Source organism: Octopus bimaculoides, chromosome 6, assembly GCF_046866305.1.
Source record: "Octopus bimaculoides isolate indiv1 chromosome 6, ASM4686630v1, whole genome shotgun sequence".
NCBI classification, from domain to species: domain Eukaryota; kingdom Metazoa; phylum Mollusca; class Cephalopoda; order Octopoda; family Octopodidae; genus Octopus; species Octopus bimaculoides.
Window position 1 is genome coordinate 26,498,571 of NC_142933.1, and position 21,993 is coordinate 26,520,563.

The 21,993-nt window shown below is 36.2% G+C and overlaps 1 protein-coding gene across 6 annotated transcripts in view; it reads right to left on the reverse strand.

Moving 5' to 3' along the window:
• The window catches only part of LOC106873673 (leucine-rich repeat protein 1), an 81,879-nt gene that overhangs the window by 20,030 nt on the left and 39,856 nt on the right, over window positions 1–21,993 (reverse strand). The window contains exon 1 of one of the 6 annotated variants that reach the window (XM_014921129.3): window positions 20,899–21,283. The exons of 2 other annotated variants lie outside the window; for them this stretch is intronic. Coding sequence is in view for 1 of the 4 variants with exons in the window: in XM_014921128.3 (XP_014776614.1) it covers window positions 19,648–19,680 (33 nt within the window). In the remaining 3 variants the exon portion in view is untranslated. Of the gene's footprint in view, window positions 1–17,948; window positions 17,970–19,647; window positions 19,810–20,898; window positions 21,284–21,993 lie in introns of those variants that run through there. 3 more of the 6 variants (XM_052968970.2, XM_014921128.3, XM_089353627.1) reach the window with 3 other exon arrangements.

The following is a 21,993-nucleotide window of genomic DNA, read 5'->3' on the forward strand; positions in this document are numbered from 1 at the left end:
CATGATTGTTAACAGCTAATGCACACACAATGACTTCAGGGACTGGCTGTTAATTAACATGATTAGGTACTCATGATAAGGCTTCATAATTGCTAGTAATGTCTAAGATGTATTCAAAGAAGTGACATTTCATAGTAAGTAATTAGGACATTTCCAAGGAAATTGTCCTTTTAATTGCACTTAAACAGTTATAGGTTTAAAACAGAATAGAAAATAGCAATTATATACCATTCAATGCTTTAAAATAACAATTACGCTCATAACAAACAAAAACCTCAACCACATGAAATTATGTGAGCAAGTGTGTATTACTATTATAAAGGTGACAAGTTGGCAGAATTGTCAGCTTGTTAGCAAGGCGGCGAGCTGGCAGAAACGTAAGCACGCCGGGCGAAATGCTTAGCGGTATTTCATCTGCCGCTATATTCTGAATTCAAATTCTGCCGAGGTCGACTTTGCCTTTCATCCTTTCGGGGTCGATTAAATAAGTACCAGTTACGCACTGAGGTCGATATAATCGACTTAATCCGTTTGTCCCTTCTGCATATATGTATGTATGTCTGTGGAGGCGCAATGGCCCAGTGGTTAGGGCAGCGGACTCGCGGTCATAGGATCATGGTTTCGATACCCAGACCGGGCGTTGTGAATGTTTATTGAGCAAAAACACCTAAAAGCTCCACGAGGCTCCGGCAAGGGATGGTGGCGAACCCTGCTGTACTCTTTCACCACAACTTTCTCTCACTCTTTCTTCCTGTTTCTGTTGTGACTGTAATTCAAAGGGTCGGCCTTGTCACACTGTGTCACACTGAATATCCCCGAGAACTACATTAAAGGTACACGTGTCTGTGGAGTGCTCAGCCACTTGCACGTTAATTTCACAAGCAGGCTGTTCCGTTGATCGGATCAACTGGAACCCTCGACATCGTAAGCGACGGAGTGCCAACAACAACAATGTATGTGTCTGTGTGTGTGTGTATGTATGCACATTCTTTTTCAATTTAGAATAAATTTTGAATGGCTACCTACTTCGTAGCAAGATTGTGTAAAAAAGAGTCTTGTTTCTTTTCATCATCCTTTTAAGGTCTTGCAAATTTTCATAGTGCCAGATATTGTTATCATTTGCAGTGAATGAATTAAGGATTTGCGTTCTCTCCCCTGGAACCGAAGTTCAGCCATACTTTGCTCCAGAAGGGTTGGTATGTACCCTGTTGCTCCAATAATAATAGGGATCAAGCTCAAAAAGTGTATCTTGGGCACTGGATTTGCAAACTCTTTATCAATGGTCCCCATTGGTTCTCCTCTTTCTCTTGTATTTTCCTAATACAAGAGAAAGAGGAAATATACACACAAACTTATGTGAATTACAAAGAACTTTGAGTTCAAAACTCACTGAAGTAGTTGACAGTTTCTCTGGGAAAGAAAACAGCTAGTGCAGGCACAATCACATTTGCTATGCAATTATTGATTCACTACATTAACTTACTGAGGTTTTACAGGCAACACCTAGTATATCAGTTGCTTAGTGTGCTTAGTGTGTGTGTGCGCGCGTGCGCGCATGCACAAGAGAGAGACAGAGTTGTGTGTTAGATGTGGTTATTTGACTTATAAGTGGGATAGAGCGACTACTACCCAAACCTGAAAATTCAGAATGTGAAGAACCAAGACCACAAAGTATTATTGTGTGCATATATGCATGTGTGCTTGTTCGTGCACACATATATATACATATAAGGGTAGCTGGTTGAACAACAATCTAGAGCTACTGTTTCTTTACCCAACAACTGCCATTTGTCAAACTTTGGTGTTTTCCCATTACCTTCAACACCATTTTCCACTCTTGCTTTGAAACATATGCTAAGGTAAGATGCATAGATATATATGTATGTGTATATGTTTATAACATACAAACACACATGTAGCAGAATCATTTACAGAAAGAGACCAGAGTTCGATACATCAGATTTCACCTTGAAGGCTATACTTTCGTTACCCAAGGACAAGAGACAGCTACTAAAATACTTCATCAATAAACCTCTAAGCCTCCACATTGTGATACAAAATGAATGTTGATTGTGCCAGAATGGTAGTTATCACCCACATTATCAATAGTTAAGGAATAACCGTCTCATGTAACACAACAGTATTTCTAAATCTACAGTGCTGTCTGCAAGAAGGATTGTTATGATGAGCATACCAAAGTCACAACAGACCAAAATGAATCCACACCTTTAATGAGGAATACTGGGAGAACATTCTGATAAAAACAGCAACAACGCAAAGGGCTTGATATTATTCTATGTTAAAAGAAAATAATTCATGACTACTGTAGAGGTCAGCACATGTTCTTTTACATATTAAATTCAAATTTTGTTGGAGTCAACTTTGCTTTTTATTCTTTCAGGTTTGATGCAGTAACTTCAGTCAAGTACTGGGGTCAACTTAACTGTGCACACATCCAATATTTGTAACCTTTGTGCTTCTCAACTATTTCACTTTAAAATAAATTCCAGTAATTTTTGCATGCTATAGAGAAACCTTTTCACAAAAATGGTAAAAAAATTCATGTGCTTTTTATGAAAGATCCTTCTCAGAAAAGGTTCAATCAACAAGTTTCACAGAAACAAAATAGCTAACTTGATATAATATTGGACCACCAGAACCAAATTCTTGGGTTCAAATTCACTACAAGCATTTCTCTATACATCTGTTACAAGTATAGTGGACCTTAATTCTAAATTTCAGTATTGTAAAACCATTTATCTGCTTGTTTGTATATGTAACTATCTACATGTGTAACTATCTAATTATCTATGAAATAATATCTCTCAAGAATCTCCATACACATTACTTACCTTTATGTCTCAATGTAATGTAGTTTATAGAATACCAGCCAACCAGGGTCCAACTGCAGCAAAGTATTCATATTTAAACTAAAATTTCAGTCAAAATCACATTACAACATGAATGCTAACACAATTTCAGCTGATCATCATCAGCATCATAATATACACCAATATATAAATTATAGATATTTTGTCAAACGCTTTCAAAATTTTTATATCAAAAATTAAAACCATGAGCAGTTGGCTCTTCTTACAAAAATAGAAAATGATCACTAACCTCCCTCACATTTAATATCCATAAGTAGTATTGGCCCTTTTTACACCTCTTACACACTACCAAGGTTCCTTTGTCAGTGAAGGATGTCTGCTAAGGAAGAAGAGTTCATCTAATATACCTCTGTAACATGATAGACTCTCTAAACTATTGTATAGGCAACCTGACAAGAACAGCAATTGTGAAACAAAGCAATACAAGTCGAGAGAGCCCTATGACTTGCAAAAGCCAGCTACAGGCCCCAACAATACATTACACACAAACCACACTGATGGTAATTGATATGAAGAGTATCCACCAGTCATGAAATTCAGTTCAATTAATCACACTATTCACCAGATCATCTAACAATATTGAGATAGACCAATATCTTGTCTGCTGCAGAGGGGGTGGAGCCATTTGTCAGACATGTGACTAAAGCTATAAAACTGGAACTAAGCACTGGCTCTTAAAAAGCTCTTTAGGGTGAAAAAAAACATTCGGCAGAGGCTGTACCAAGTATTTTACTGGTTTATTTAGCAGGAAGGATAGAGCCTGTGATCTACAAAGAACTAGAAGTTCAAAACCACTGAAGACATTTCTTTGATTCAAAGTAGAATGCAATCTTGCATTGCTTCAATTTACCAAGCTGTTGAAGAGTACGTACCAGGTCAACTGGGAAATGTTATTTGCAACAGATTGGCATTCAATCCAGGGAAAGATATATCTTTCACCACACTGGCTCTTAACAGCACCTTTGGGCTTAAGGGGTATATTTGAATTTTACGGAGAAGTATTAATTTTCTTTTATATAGGAATGTGATCAATATTCAAAACAACCCTGGATCCCATATCCAACACTCCAACTACCACCAACCACAAGGCATCATCACCCTGTGCTCACTATGTTGATTGAATCACAAACAAGGAAAGAATTAATCAATCAATGAATAAATAAAATGAACAAATAAGCAATGATGAAATGATTTACATCTGTCAGATACATCAAAGCAATACAGCAAGATTTTCCTTCTGGGCTGGATAAAACCATAAAACAGATAATTTACACACAAGCCTGTTTTATAAATATTCAAATTAACCAAACTTCATTTCAGCTTTACCAACAATGTTTTATTTACTATAACAATAAAACTTTTAAGACAGTGTAGCTTCAATGTCTTACTGCTAGCAGTGACAGTGGTGATTGTATAACCAAAAGTCAGCCCTGATCCAACAGTGGGTAGTGGTGATAGTGATGGGTAATGGTGGAGGGCAGCAGTGGTGACGGTGGCTAGGGGTAAAAGCAGATATGAGTGTAGTAGACTCAGTGCTCTGCAACCTTTTTTTACTTGCAGTACACTTATTATTCTTTTCAAAATTTGGCAGCACACCTAGCACCATCACATGGCACACCAGTGAGCTGTGACATACTAGTTGCGGAGCACTGTAGTAGATTGAACAAATATTGAAGATTTACCATACATATATACACATACATGTACATACAACAGTACTGATTAACCTCAATCAATGGTAGTTGTGGTGGTGGTATTATTATTATTATTATTATTATTATTATTATTATTATTATCATCATCATCATTATTAAGATGGCAAGCTGGCAGAATCATTAGCATGCTGGGCAAAATGCTTAGCGGCAGTTCATCTGTCCTTACATTCTTAGTTCAAATTCTGCCAAGATCAACTTTGCCTTTCATCCTTTTGGGGTTGATAAATTAAGTACCAGTGAAACACTGGGGTCAATGTAATCAACTAGTTCCCTCCTCCCAAATTTCAGGCCTTGTGCCTTTAGCAGAAAGGATTATTATTATTATTATTATTATTAAGGCAGTGAGCTGGTCATGGGAAAATATTACCTTAGTTGAAAACAGGTGAAGGTTGACAACAGGAAAGGCATCTGACAATAAAAAATCCACTTCAACAAATACTGTCATACCCATGTGAGCATAGAAAAGTGTACATTAAAACAATGACGATGAATTAAGTACCAGATTACTTGTGATAGTTTTGTAACCTAACCAGGGTGAGAGGAGTGGGACTTACTTTTAAAAATAAAAATTAATAAAATAGAAACTAGTCTTGTGTGGCAAAGAAATTTGCTTTGCAACAATATGGTTCTATGTTCAGTCCCAATGCTTGGCACACCGGGGAAAGTCTCTTCGACCATAGCCTTGCCTTAACAAGTGACTTGCGAGTAAAATTTGATAAAAATAGAAACTGTGCTAGTTGTACATATCAGTTTTCCACATAATTTTTCTCATGGGCAGGGACTGGACAAGACATTTTGGTGATAGTGCTTTATGGATGGCTGATCCTCTTGATGACAACCCCTTCAGATACCTCTTATGATGACATGCAGAGATATAGTGTACCTATTCTAAAACCTGAGATGCACATATTTAAAAACCAAGATGCATAAAGATTTTAAAAACTAGGATATGTATGTATGTGAGGGAGAGACAGAGAGTGATTTTTTTAATATATATAAATGAAAGCTGCACACACCAGCAAGAAAACCAAAGAACCAACATGTTCAAAGTTTGTGTTATTTATTCTGAGTTGAATAGACACTTCCTTATTGCTTTTACCATAAACCAGTATTTGGTCTGTCAGACACCTATAACCATTGACACTTATTCACAAAATGTATGATACAAAATCAAAATAAAAATTACAACTACCACTACTCTAACAGCAATTCCAGTCAACATAAAATTTTACATGATGCAAAGAATTACGGAGAGAGAGAGACAGACAGACAGACAAACGGACAGACAGACAGACAGACAGAGACAAAAGAGCAAAGAAAAGAGATACTTGTTTTTATCTCAGAAATGAGAAGAATATTAAAAATAAAATATTTACTTTTGATAATCAGACAAATCATCTCCAGATAGAAACCTCTCTTGCAGTTAATTGAGGAAGCCTCATTAAAGTCAGTTAACCTGCTAGATATCACAGCTATGTCTCACTAAAATCACACCCTACTGGTTTTAAAGAGGGAAAAGCACATTGAATAATGTAACCCTAGATCTACTAATCCTGCTGAAAACATACATTTGCTCAATCACAGCTAACCTAAAACTAAACAACCACTTCAGCCTAAATGAACGGCAAGCTACCAAAGATGCTTGTATGCTCTGATACAAACCTTACATGAAACAAATACCAAATTACAGTCTACAGTCTTAAAAAAGAAAAGAAAAGGACAATGCAATTCCTGATGTACAAAAATGGAGGTTGGTTACAATTGGTACATCTTTGATGAAAGTCTGCTTAATTATGATTAATACAGAGCTAAAAACAACATCATCATCATCGTTTAACGTTCGTTTTCCATGCTAGCATGGGTTGGACGATTTGACTGAGGACTGGTGCACCAGATGGCTACACCAAGATCCAATCTGATTTGGCAGAGTTTCTACAGCTGGATGCCCTTCCTAACGCCAACCACTCCGAGAGCGTAGTGGGTGCTTTTACATGTCACTGGCACGAAGGCCAGTCAGGCGGTACTGGCAACGGCCACGCTCAAAATGGTGTATTTTACATGCCACTTGCACAGGAGCCAGCTAATTGAAAAGAAAAAAGCCTCTCTGAAATAGCTAATTAACAAACTAAAGGTTGTGACTTATAGAAAGTACAGATATATTAATTGGTTGTAATGGTGGCAATATAATATAGTCTAGCTCAACAAATGAACACATCTGCAGTAATTAAGGTCACCAATATGTTACTGGTATTCATTTTAGTGTTCTTATAGAATCTTGTCAACAAACCAATTTCAATAAGAATAAAAGGGATAATAATTTAAATAACCAAAAATAACAACTTTTCAAGTCAACAAGAAAGCATTCATGCAGTCATTTAATCTACTAGAAATAGCAGCCAAACCTCTCTCAAATGACATGTTTAACTATTTTGTTACTATATTTCTGTTGAAATGCACTGTTTTTGTTAGTTAGTTCAAAAAAATTTAGTAAAAAAAATTTGGTCATCATTAACCCTTTAGCATTTAAACTAGCTACATTCAGCCCAAATGTTCTACCTATTTTATGTTCAAACTAGCCAGACTCAGCCTCTTACACCTATCCAACAATATCATTCTAAAAATAAACAATCACATCATCAAAATTTGAAAGCTGTGAGATAATGCAAGACAAATTCAAAAGAATGTGAATAAATAAGCATTACATTTGACGGAATAACCTGAATACTAAAGAGTTAATCTGGAGTTTGAAACATAAATTAACATGAAATTTTGATGGAACACTTTAAGTTAGATTACTTGAGGAGTTCCAAAAGGTGCTTCGTGAGACCACTACTGAGACACTTCCGGAAAAAAAAAAAAGAAAAGTTGTTAGTAAACAGTTGATAGCAGAGACTCCATCTAAGAAAATCTGAAGAAGGAATTGTATTCCGAAATATCATCGGACTATAGCTAACTAAATTACAACAAGTATATAGTCCATTTTTTGTATTATAGTACATTGTTGTACCATTCAAGACTTTTTATTCTTTACAAACAATACACAATGTTTCAAGCGAACTACAATACTCTCTTATTGAAACAATAAATTTATATCATAGAACCAGGGGCAATCTTAGGCAGGGTGGTATCAAAAGGTTTAAGAAAAACAGAAAGGACACTTTGCACAGAATGTGTGAAGAAAGGACACTTTGCACAGAATGTGTGAATAAAGGACTGGTTAGTCATTTTGATTATAACTCTGATCTAGGCTGACCTGGATCTAAACAACAGTAACAATACAAAACTTTTTGCCAGTCTTCTTATTTCACCTCTCACACAAGGTTTTCTTTGTATTTTGACTTATGAATCCTAACTACAATTAAAAGAAGGCTTTGAGGGAATTAACAGATGTTATCAAGAATGTGAGAAAACCGATCAATGAGTTAATTGGAAGCCAAGAAGTCACCATCTGCAGCACTGTATTGTGTCTTTGGCCAAGATACTTAACTCTCAAAGACCAAAAAAAATTTCCCCAATAATAATAATAATTCCTTCTACTTTAGGTACAAGATTTGAAATTTGGGGGAGGGGGCTAGTGGATTACATCAACTCCAGAGTGCAATAATAATAATTCTCTCTAACTTTGGCACAAGTTCAGCATTTTTTCTTCTTTTAGATTACAACAGTCAATAGATTCATGAAATTCCAAGTAGCATTAAGAATATTCATATAATTTAAATACATAAACTGTTGATATATTATATTTTTTAAATTCACAAACTTGTTTAGGAAGTAACTTGAAGTAGGCTGAAGTAGAAGTGTCATTATCAGTCTCATTTTCTAATTTCAATTGTCTTCATTACCTCTCATTGTTCTTCTTTGATTTTAGGACCACAGTATTACAATAGTATCCATACACATGAAAATATATTATCTCCATTCCAATAAATAATTCTTTAAATATTTTTTGTGGCTGTGTGGTAAGAAGCTTGCTTCCCAACCACATGGTTCCAGGTTCAGTCCCCTGCATGGCACATTGGGCAAGTGTCTTCTACTATAGCCTCAGGCCGACCAAAGCCTTGTGAGTGAATTTGGTAAACAAAAACTGAAAGAAGCTCGTGGTATGCTTGCGAAGACCTGTTGAGGCAAGTGAAATTGAAATCGAAATTGAACCAAATTCGATGACTGGCACCCATGCCAACCTTCCTTCATTGAACACTAAACTCAGCTTGCGAAGACCTGCTGGGGTAAGTGAGATCAAAACTGAACCAAATTCAATGATTGGCATCCGTGCCAGTGGAGCACTAACAGCACCATCTGAACGGGATCACTGCCGGATCAGCGGTCTCGCTTCCGTGCCGTTGGCATGTAAAAGGCACCATTTGAGCGCGATCATTTCCAGCTTCACCTTACTGGCACTTGTGATGGTGGCATGTGAACAAAACATTGGACTGACTCCTGTGCAGGTGACACATAAAAAACACCATTTTGAGCATGGCCATTGCCAGTGCCGTGTGACTGGCCCTTGTGCCATGGCACATAAAAAGCACCCACTACACTCTCAGAGTGGTTGGCGTTGGGAAGGGCATCCAGCTGTAGAAACTCTGCCAAATCAGATTGAAGCCTGGCGTAGCCATCTGGTTCACCAGTCTCCAGTCAAATTGTCCAACCCATGCTAGCATGGAAAGCGGACGTTAAACGATGATGATGATGATGATATATATATATGTATGTATGTACTTGTGTGTCTGTGTTTGTCCTCCCGCCATTGCTTGACAACCGATGTTGGTGTGTTTACGTCCCCATAACTTAGCAGTTCGGCAAAAGAAACCAATAGAATAGGTACTAGGCTTACAAAGAATAAGTCCTGGGATCGATTTGTTCAACTAAAGACAGTGCTCCAGCATGGCTGCAGTCAAATGACTGAAACAAATAAAAGAAAATCTTCATAAACATATCTCCCTCAATTTACATGGTTTCAATTTGCACAGCAACTTGCAGAACCAATCTACTGTGTAAATGTATATTCACAACTGGTTTAACTGACTTTGTGTATCTAATATCTTTACTTTATTGATCCTGGATGGACGATAAAGTTAACCTTGAAGGGATTTTGAATGTAGAATGCAACTAAATACAACAAAAGTATTCAATCAGCTACTCTACCAACTTTACCATTTCCTGTCAAAGATGATGCTAATAATGTTCTTTATTGAGACCAAAACATGACTCAGAGCAAGGATGTATTTGGAAAACTACTAACCGAACACTACCAGTATTACCACAGCACCCACGGCTATTACAAGTGCTACTAATACCATTACCACATTCACTACTACTACCAACATCACCACCACTACTACACCTAATTTTTGACAATTTTTAATATATTTTTTATGGATAATTGAAGAGGAAAGGACAGTACCCATGACCTCTGTAGGTCCGCTAAGAATACTTAGGAAATTCACCTTGAATACCTCAAGGTGAATACATCTGCAGGAAAAACAAGAGTATTCCAGAAGGTTTATGGAGTCAGAATCAGAAACAATTAAGGGGCAGCTGGAGTCGGAGTTGGTAAAACTATACCAACTCTGATTCCGACTCACAATGTCTTTATTCTTTAATATTCTTTAATATAAACCAGTTATAACATATAGGCCTACTCAAAGTACAATTGTGTGCATATGTTTTATGAGATATATAGACAACAATCACTTAATTACATAAAGAGGAATCAGAGACGCCAATAGTACAGGAGTCAGAGTCGGAGTCAAAGTTTTTTGTTTCAACTCCACAGCCCTGATTACCACTCTCTTTAGTTTTCAGCCACAAGCCCAATTAGCTCTCTGCAGGAGCTTGCTTAAAAGTCCACACAGTGCGGCTAATTAATAAATATAAAAGGTTATGAAAATAAATGTGCAGAAGACTAAAATCATTACATTATGTAGTCACACCTCTCTCCGTTTCACTTCTACATTTGAAATTCCACCAAAGTCAAGTCTGTTGTACATTCTTCATTGGGACATTGTAGCAGTAGTAAAAAGGGGTTGATTCAATCAACAACTCCACTTCTCTTTTTGAACAAGCAGCCTTGTGTCCAAAGGAAACAATAAATTTAAAAGAGAAACCTGAAGACCAACGACTCTAATAAAAATTAAACATTTGAAATTAGTCCAAGGATCCAGTGCCATGTAAAAAGTATCTGTACCGGTGCCACATAAAAAGCACCTGTGAAGGTTTCATGTAAAAGGCACCCAAGCAGGTGCCACATAAAAAGTACTCAGTACACTTTGTAAAGTGGGCAGCCAGCCATAGAAACTGAGCCAAATGAGAATGGAACTTAGTCCAGCTCTGCAGCTCTGATCAAACTGTCCAACCCATGCCAGCATGGGAAATGGATAGTAAATGAAGAAGAAGAAGATGATGATGATGATGATACAGATGGCAAGTAAGAACAAAATTACAAAATTCCAGAAACCAATCTGTTGAGTCATCTTTGGATAAAGGTTAAGAATAGTAAAGATTCTTAGAAGAGAGGATTACAAGAGAGCAAGAAAGAGAGAGAGAGACATAAAAGAATATTGAAAAAGAAGATTTTAAAAAATATACACAAATGGAAAAATATTTAATAATATTAATATTCAACTACCGAAATAAGATTGAGTAATAATGCCATAGCTTATTCATTAAGTCAGTCGAGGAAGAGAAATTTCAAATTATGGAACACTGTAGAATAAAAGGGAGGGGAAAGACCTCCCCCCCCCCCAGAAAGCAGTTGGTAAGCTTTGCCACTAACTAGGCAGAATTCTGATTTAATTCAACAAGTAGTGTTTTATAGACAACGAATGTCTCACAATGCAAAATATTGATCTGATTTGAGAAGAGGGAGAAACATGAGATTTAATTATTGGTGATACTTGGAGACATTGTCATCAGTAGAGCATGTATACTTGGTTGCATAGAGAGAGAAAAACAGAAAGAGTCTAGAAGTGGGAGGAAAGGAGCAAAGAAGGAGGTAGTAAGAGTGAATATACTGATGTGAGAGTGACATCAGTTGGGTGAATGAGTTAGTAAAACAGGAGAGGAGAAGAAGTGATATGTATAAGTAAAATGATCAAGAAAAAGGGGGAAATGTGTGAGAGGGGGGGAGAGATGCATGAGCAGGTTGAATAAAAATGGATGGAAGAAAGAAAAAAGAAAGGATTAAAGTTGAATAAAGAGTTAAAGAAAGACAGGAAATAAGGAATGAGAAAAAGAAGGGTAAATTAGAAGAACAGAAGAAAAATAATGAAAACGAAATTAAGTTAGTAAAATATGTGAATGAAAAAGAATTATCATCATGAGAAAAATAGAATGTTAGAAAAACAAATGAATGAACGAATGAATGAATGAGAGAGAGAGAAAGAGATACTCAAGTGGACAAATAAAATGGTCAGTTAATGGAAATGAAAAAAAAAAAAGTTTTTTTAATAGAAAGAATAAGAGAAAGCAAGAATACAAGAGAGCAAAAACAGAAAATGAGGAGAGAGAGAGAGGAAAGAAGAAGTGAAAAAATAGAAAGACTGAAACATGAAGTGAGCAAAGCTTGAAGAGCAGCAGCAGATTGGAAAACAAATAACAGGAAAAATCCCCACCAGGGAAAGAAAGAGAAAAAGAAGTGCAAAGATATTAAGAGAGGTAAGTAGGAGGGTTAATGAATTAGTAAATTAATCCAGTTAACAGTTTGGATGCCTTGGTTGAATGAATTTTTTTTTTTTCCTGATTAATTAAAAAAATAAACATGAACAAGAGGAAGAATAACGACTGAATTTCACCTGCCTGTCGTATACACCTAGAATGACTAGACACATTATATATATATATATATATATATATTGGAAGCTGAAAACTTCACAAATTGTTACCCCAGGCTTCTTGTTTCTGATCATCAGACAAGTGATATACAGAACAAGGGAATCCAGTCGATAATAGAAATGCAAGAAATACTGGAATTTCCTAAGTTCTGATTGGGTGTAGTGGGGTACAGCAGATTTTATTCAGTAAGTTAAAATAGCAGCAGCTCAGGGTTAATCTCACAACAGACTAGTGTCCTGTTCGGAGACATTCTCTCTTTCACTTAAACATCTCAGAAACTGAGATGAGCCTTTTGGCTCCAGACAGATTTTTACAGAATGCAAAACATATTTTAGATATTCAATGCAATTGAGTAAAAGTTGTAAATAAGTATGACAATTTCATGTTAATGTTTTCAAGCATTAATCACAATGAGCCATCATGGTTTTATAATATCATTATCATACAGTACACAAAATATAATTAGATAAAAAAAAAATTTAGATGACAGCACTAAAATTTGATGCAGAATGATGGTGATAATGTAGAAATTACATTTATGGATAATTATTTAAAATGTCACCAAAGATTGTAAACAAAATATCTGTAAAGCATGCAGTGGGGTTGTAATGAGCAAAAAGGAGAAAGTGCATGTGTGTGTGTGTGTGTGTGTATGAGACAGACAGAGTATATGCATGTAACCACAAAAAAAGAAAAGGTGGATAACTATATAAGCTTTACTACTAGCAAAATACAAATAAAAGAAAATCAACACACAAATACAACAGATGTAAAATAAATCAAATCTACCAGGATTTAACCATTGCATAATTTTTTAATCTGGCATTGAAGATTTTCTCAATCACAAGCAGAGAGATACCAAGCACTGCTTGGCCATTGTATCAAAGTAACATTATGCAGCAATGTACTAATTTTGACACACTTTACAAACTGATTAACTAATAAAATAGATTTCTGCTTTTTTTCACAGAATAGGTTTTGCCCTGTGATTTTTTGATAAAGAGGCTATCAGGGTTTTAAACTCTTGGATTACCAAAAGGAAGCTGATCATAATTTTTACAACAATTATCTTTGAGATACCTTGGTAGTTATGATGAAGCCGAAGCTGACAGGAAATGGAAATTTTAAATTGGAGTAGCATAGCAGTTGGTTTCAGGGGTATTCTGGGAATGAAACTGTTATATCCAGCAAATTTTTCTAACAAGACACCCAGGACATGGGGCATCATACTTGATGGTGACTCTCATACCATTCCAAACTCTTGGAGGATCTAGTTTATAGTTTGATGGAGATTTGGCTGGGTTTTTTTTTCTAGTTGCACACTAGTGGTGACCTCCCTCATTAGCTCATATATAGGGTGTTCAAACCAAATTTGACAAATTTTATGTCTTCTTTTTTCTAGGGACAGTTTGATGTATTGGTGAACAGTCAATGGCATTGGAAAGCATAAAGATTAAAGTTGTAGTTGAGAAAAAGTTAGCTGACATGGAGGACTGGAAACAATGTGAATTTTGGAAAAGAGTTACCTGTGTCAGGATGATTTTGGCTGCTCAATGTTCTGTGAAAACTGTAAAGGTTGTAAGATGTGAGATGAACAGCTGCGATGGAGACTGCAAAGACATGACCAGCAGGAAGGGACACAGCAAAGTGTGTCCCCAGTGAAGATGACGTCATGTCACCCCACATCTTTGAACAGGTCTTTAGGCTCAATTCAGATGGCTTTGTGAAGCTGTTGGAGACTGGTCAAATCCTGGTGGAGAGGGTTGCTGCTGGAAGGCCATATGTGTGACAGCAGCATTCAGCTCCTTGCCATATTTCCAGAAAAAGTCAGAAGTGGTTGTCAGAGAATTCCTATGACTTCACCAGTCCCAATTTTTGACCTCTCATTCCCCTGATTATTATCTCATGGATTACTATGTGTGGGGCACAGCTGAGAGAGACACCAACTGCTCTACCTGCAACACCAAGGCCGAGATGGTAGCTAAGGTCAAGGTGTTCAAAGATCTCCCCAAGGACACAGTGAGGAATGGATGCATCAGGTTCCAGAACTTGAGGTCATGGTTAAAGTTGAGGGTGGCTACTTTGAGTAAACTGTTATCTCCCAGCCATAATATAGTTGATATCTTTTTGATTTTTTTAAAATACTTTTATTTTTGGATGAGCAGAAGATGGTGTGTTTATGTTCCATATAAATAGATTGGCAGCTATATAGATCGACATTGCTTGAAAATATGTGTGGGCATCAGGAGAGCATGCAGTCATAGAATATTGCCACAATAAGTCTTATCCAATTCATACTAACATGAAAAAGCAGACATAAAAATGAATATACTTGCCACTGCTCATTTCTATAACGAAACATGACATGCTCCTACTACCACTAACTTCTACAATTGCCATTTTTCTCATTACATTCTGTTATTACTACCCCTCTTTATCACTCCTCACACTATCTCTCTCACCTTTTCCTCTTTCCACACTGTCTTGCCAATCACTGTCTTTCACACTCTCTTTTTCTCCCCTCTCATCCCCAGTTCTTTTCCTGCAGTTACCTTCTGCCATACCCACTCTATCATATCTGTAATCCCATTTGGACACAACACACAGTGATGAGGACCACCTTTTGTAGAGGACAAAGCAAGCACACTAATGTTGGTGCCATAATAAAATACACCCAGTATACTCATTGACTGAAGACAACACAGGATGCAGAAAACCTTTTACTCTAGCCAAGGACATAACAATCTCATTAGTGTTCATACACCGATAAAATGCACTCAATGCACTCTGATTGTAATGAACCATCATTCCCGTGTCGGTAGAGAAAGCTAAGTATAAAAAAAAAAATCTATGATGGTGCATATTATGTTAACTGATATTTTAATTTGAGGTTATTATAACTTTGTAATTAAGCGGTCCTAATATGCACACATAAATATTGTCAACCCCAAACAATCTTCAAAACTAGAACAAAACTAAGTACTGAAATGCATTTAGTCTGGTGCTCTACTTTTCTATACATTCACCATACACTAGATAACAATCTAGCCGCAACATCCTGCTAAAAAAAAACAACCAAATCTTCCTTATCTATAAATGGAAAGGACATATGGAACAATGAAGTTGCAAAAGAGAGAAATTGAATGGTCATGACTTGAATTCCTTTGAGTATAGGTTTCCTCAATTACAGCTGACCTGGTGGTGTTAAAACAGCTTTCCACCAAATTTAATGTATGTAATTTATAAGCTCAAACACAACACACATTTTTTAATGTCCAAGAAACCTCTGTGTCACACTTTGTGAGTTTATCGTACAAACAGCTGACAGCGTTGTCAAGTAAAGCAAAAGGAAATTCCTAAAGTTGATAACAATGCATATGTCTAATCATCATTATTTGCATATCTTCATGCACACACACATGCATATGTACAGGCAGGCAATTGATTTACTAAGAATTTACCACCACCAATACTACTAATACTACACTACTAAATGTTAAGTAACAAAGAGTAGAACGATTCATAGATGTAGGAGTTTAAAAAATTCAAGAAAGCAAGAAAACTATAAACTGTTTCTTATGCACATTAATGTATGCATGTGCATTTCAAATTGAAGAATGTTCGTTTGAAGCAAATCAATAGAGATTTTTTGCTCAGCTGCTCTTGATGCTAACAAAGCTACTGGTGGTACCAGTCATGATGGTAATATCAGAAATAAATAAATAAACCTTTAAATAACGAACATAAAGATTTTTTTTTTTTCCTAATTTTCCACTATAAAGCAAACTGAAAGATTTTTTCTGTTTTCTCTAATAATAGTATATATTGTGGAGGTGCATGGCTTAGAGGTTTAGGTGTTGGACTCATGATCATAACACTGTGGTTTCGATTCCTGGACAAGGCAATGCGTTATATTCTTAAGCAAAACACTTCATTTCATGTTGTTCCAGTCCACTTAGCTGACAAAAATGAGTATTTCCTGCAATGGACTGGCATCCCATCCAGGGCAGAAACGTTTATTCATGATGGAAGCCAGCCCTATGATCAGGGAAGGATCTTTGGATCTTGTTCAAAACGGGGGCACCAGTTTTCATTAATGTTTTATGTAGTGTTTTTGGTACCGAAAGACTTTCAAACTTCGTATACTTATCTATTTTGTGTTATAGAACAGAAAAAAATTTTTGTATTCGAATTTATTTCATGTAAAAAATTGTCTTATTTCGATAATTTCAACCAATCACTGACAAGTATTCAGCTGTTTACACTTACTCCTTTGGCAGTTTAAGCGGTGTAAAGCGTATTTAATCTCCATTTATAATTTCGTTAACATCTGCCTGAACTGTATGTGTACAACATTTGCTTTTTTCATTTTCTTTCACGCGTGTTTATTTCGTTAACATCTGCCTGAACTGTATGAAAGGTTTATTACCTACTGCCTAACCCTAACCCTAACCCTACTGCCAATATGCTTCAGCCATTTTTTGACAAGGAAATAATAATTTTACCACCGCCAGAATCGTTTGTTTACGTAGTCAGCACTTAATGTATTCGGCTGAATGGACGTCAGTCATTGGTTGAAATTACAGAAATACGACAACTTTAACATGAAATAACTTGCGATGTATGTTTTTTTGTTAAGAAGACTAAGAGAAAAAGATGTTTTATATGACACATTCTACCAGTGTCCCAAGTTTCAAAGTGTTTCGTTAAGAAAATACTGGTGCCCCCGTTTTGAACAAGATCCGGATCTTTATCTTCTTTTTTAATAATATATACTAAGAGATGTATGCTGTATGGTCAGTAGTCTGTGTGATGTTATAGCACTGAAATATGGGTAGTGACTGAACTAACAATGTGAGGTAGATGGTATGGCCCTAAAGTTTGGACAACATTAACTTACAGAAAATGCTGAATATGAGCTAAGTAACTGGTTACCAAGTGGTATTCTTTTATTTTAGTCTTTGGACTGTCACTATGCTGGACAGTGCCTTGGATTTAGTTTATCAAACTGCACCCTAAGACTTATTTTATATCTGGTATTTATTTTATCAGTTTCTATTTTACTGGACTGTTAAGGGAACATAAGGCGTGTGGTAAGTAGCTTGCTTACCAACCACATGGTTCCGGGTTCAGTCCCACTGCGTGGCACCTTGGGCAAGTGTCTTCCAATATAGCTTCGGGCCAACCAAAGCCTTGTGAGTGGATTTGGTAGATGGAAACTGAAAGAAGCCCGTCTTATATATGTATATATATATATATATATATATATATATATATATATATATGTGTGTTTGTGTGTCTGTGTTTGTCCCCCACCCCAACCATCGCTTGACAACCGGTGCTGGTGTGTTTACGTCCCCGTAACTTAGCGGTTCGGCAAAAAGAGACTGATAGAATAAGTACTAGGCTTACAAAGAATAAGTCCTGGAGTCGATTTGCTCGACTAAAGGCGGTGCTCCAGCATGGCCGCAGTCAAATAACTGAAACAAGTAAAAGAGTATGCACTTACACTGACTGAGCATGATGACAGGTGTATCACATATCTCATTCCATTATCAATGACCAGAGTACCAGCAGATGTTAAGCAGAAGGAGACAATGACACAAGCATGGAGATAAACATATATGGACTGTATACTCACCACCCCAATACACACACAGGTTATGAAATAAAAACATAAATGACAGGAGACATAAGGATCAAATTTCACGGTCACAATTTGATCCAGCTTTTAAGTAACCTACCAGTTACACTTCCCACCACTAATGATGAGCTCAAGCAGTTGGAAACAGCAGCCAAATCTCCAGCTTACACTATTTAAAAGAAGGACACACTGTGTGATGTACCTAGGTATATTTCGCCTGAAAATACGACGGATTGTTACAGATGGAGTTATTTTGAAAATAGGTTTTGCTCCATCAAGGTTGATTTGGGACAAACAACAACAACACACTTCAACAACCTCTATTACACCCTCATATATTTACTATTTCATTACATCTTGGAGAATCAACGCTGTTGTGTTACTGCCAAAGTTCTAGTGTACTCACTACGAAACCCTTCAATCACATATGGACTGCTAGAAATAACAGCCAAATTTCCCTCAAATCACATCCAGAAAAGGAAAGAATGTGAAGAAATGTTAGATATGCAAAAAAGAAGAGAAGGTCATTGCTGGGATGATTTTAATCATAGGTCTATTCGATCAAGATTGATCTGGGCTAAAGAATAACAATTATATATAGAAGATGCATAAAAATCAACCACTGCAACTCCAGACTGGACAAGATTATAGCATATATACTTTAATAATTTATCTTTCAAGTGGGTGATATTCTTAAGTTATTTCCCTCAAGCTTTAAATTGTTTTGCTTCGCCAGTGTATGTATATTTTAGTATAGAAATAATTATTTCTCTATCTCCATAGATCTAGATCAGGGGGTCGCCAAAGGGCACCCGAGGTACCCCCTACGGGTCGGCGAGGAATTACAGGTGGTCGATGATAGCCAAGGGGTCGAATAGGGGTCGGCGTGCGAAAGACCAACTCACCCAGATGAACTGCTAGAAATACTTAGCGCCATGCTCACCCCTCACATTGATGTTGTCAATTTCAATAAAAGATATTCTGGCAATATGATGTTTTTCACATTTTCTAACCGTGAAAACAATTTCATAAAAACTAAAAGTTTAATACTGTATACCCGTACACGAAGTTTTAAATGTAAAAAGTGTGTCATCTTCAATAGAATTTAATTTGTCGTACAAGTATATTTTAGCTAACATTTTAATTGCCAGTATCAGTACCCGGTACGCATTTAAGTTGTGGTACGGTAGGGTATTACTCTACCGTACCATAACTTAAGGTAGGTCGATGCGGAAGAAGTGACTAAAGGGGCTCGATAAGGAAGGTGAAGTGGCCAAAAGGGGTCGATGGTCGAAGTTTGGCGATCCCTGATCTAGAAACATGTGAATGTCAATGCTTTCTTGATGAAGTCTTGTAAGTCCAGAGTTGTTACTATGTCCGCTAAATATCACACTATCTTTCCACTCACTACATTACATATTTCCAATATTATTTAATTGATTGATACTTTGGCGAGTCAACCAATCTGAAACGTAATTTTGTTATATTTTACTTTAAGGAATGTATGTTGTTACCTTCACTTTTATTGGGTTTTCTTTAGCATGGCTGAATAATGTTTACTCACCTCAAATAGGTCATATTCTAAATAAAAAATCATTGCGTTCGACACAAACCAGACAACGCCACTTGACCAGGACAACTAAATAACTAGGCACTGTCATGGTATTAGCTGTCAGAAGTGAAAGTAGAAAAATCTGACAAGGAACGTTACTGCTGGTTTGAGTTGATTCTTTGGCTACTGACAGCTAATACCATGACTGGCCAGAGCGAGCTATCTGTCTGTGTCTGTCTCTCTCTCTCTCTCTCTATCTATCTATCTATCACTCGAAAGTTATTGGAACAAATTTGACACTTATATCCATGCGTTTGAAAACACACAGAGTATAAGGGTACTACTAAAGCAGAGTGGTCCCGAACGCGCAGTCGCGCGTCCGCGCTAGCTAGTCGTGAGTGGTCGATCCTATTATTTTTAAACTTCAAACTTCATTTGTTTTCTATTTTGAAAAATTCTCTCTGTTGAAAATTATATTTTTATATTTTAAATAATTTGCAATTTCAGAAAATATATTTTTATATTAAATTTGCGTTTTCTAATTTGATAAATTCTACGGACACAAACAGGTGAACGAGTGATAGATAGATAGATATATATAGAGAGAGAGATGGTGAGATAGACAGACAGACAGATAGCTCCGGCTACTCAGTAGCCAAAGAATCAACTCAAACCAGCAGTAACGTTCCTCACTACACAAAGAGTGATAAGTTTGTCAAATTTATCTGACTATAAATCAAAGCACATTTGAAATGCTAGAAATAGCAGCCAAATCACCTCATAAAACCCGTTACCCACCGTCTTTTAAAAAAAGGAAACACGTTTTAGATTATTTGCATAGTTTTACTGTATTTTGAGTGGAATGAGATGATAACGGCTGGCTTGAAGTTAAACAATAACGCATATTATATACATTTACACATAACAAGAGAATCATTACAATATCAATTTCATTCGTTCAAAGCGTACGAAACAGCAACTAAATTTCCCTCAATATCTGTAGTTGTTTTTTCCATCAGTGTTTGTTGTATTTTTTTAATGAAGGAAGCGAACGTAGACCAGTGTAATTCTAAATAATATATGTAATTAAGAAGAAACGGTCACAATGGAAACGTTGGTACAGGGTTAACCTGGGACAAAACATCAACACAACACGATAAAAGTTTTAAAACACAGTAAAATAAGCAAAGAGCTTACATTCTCCTAAAGTCTTTTCTGTAATAGTTATAAATTTAATTACAGTATAAAACATCAGAGACTAACCTGTTTGTTAAGAAGCCTCTACCAATGAATATTTCCGTAATTAACGAAGATATGTCAACCTAAACATATTTGAAGAAATGCGGGAAAAATCAGACTGCGAACTATTTACAGACCTCTATATTACTACGCGTGAAACTGATTACTAGCAGAAGGTTAAAAGAAAACAATTTCTTTGATATAAATTTTTCTCGAAAACAAATTGCAATTTTCAGACGCTTTCCTAAAGTTATAAAACTCTAATATTAACGTCGGAACTTGATTATTGGTAAAATCTTTATCTGTCAGGATATATAAGAAAAAAAATCCTTTTCGCTTGCTATGTAAACACCCATATGTGTGATGCGGTCTAAAGCGTCGCACGAACACTAAAATCGGAGCAGTCTGCGTTAAGCCGAATCTTCTGACAAGACAGCATAATTGTAACTATGGAACACCATTACTGATACAAAAGTGCGATTTACTTTAAATTGTGATTTTAATTTAAAATAACCTTTTCACATAGATATGTGCGCGTATAATTTATATATAAGCAACATTTTCGTCATCAAGAATTGGAATATATAATCTTCAAGAGACCTACAAATGACAGAGAAAGTTTTTCATAAGACCCAAGGTTCAATTATAATTTGTAAAGTACACCTGAGCTCTATATACATTAAGTTCATTATTATTATACACTCGCAAATATACATACATACATACATACATTATCTGAATTCAAGTTCAGGTTTATACTTGTAATTAATGGGGCACTAGGATATGTAACACTCTACCCAAATACCAATCTTGAGAAATCAGGTTTCTCAAAACCAGAAAGGGAAAAGCTGATCCAAAGAAAAGATTACAAATCCAAGCCATCACTGAAACTGTAAAAATTTGTAAAACTTTCCAGAAGTCTACCATTTAAGTATATATGTGCATGTCTAGACATGCAACTATATGCATGAGAATACATACATAAAAGAAAACCTACTCGTATGAACATGCACTGATTACAAATACTGCACACATGCATACACAAATACCCTGTTGATGTTGAAATTTCTATGAAGGAGCCTTGGATCTAGGTTAGAAACCACCTCTTTCTCTATTGAT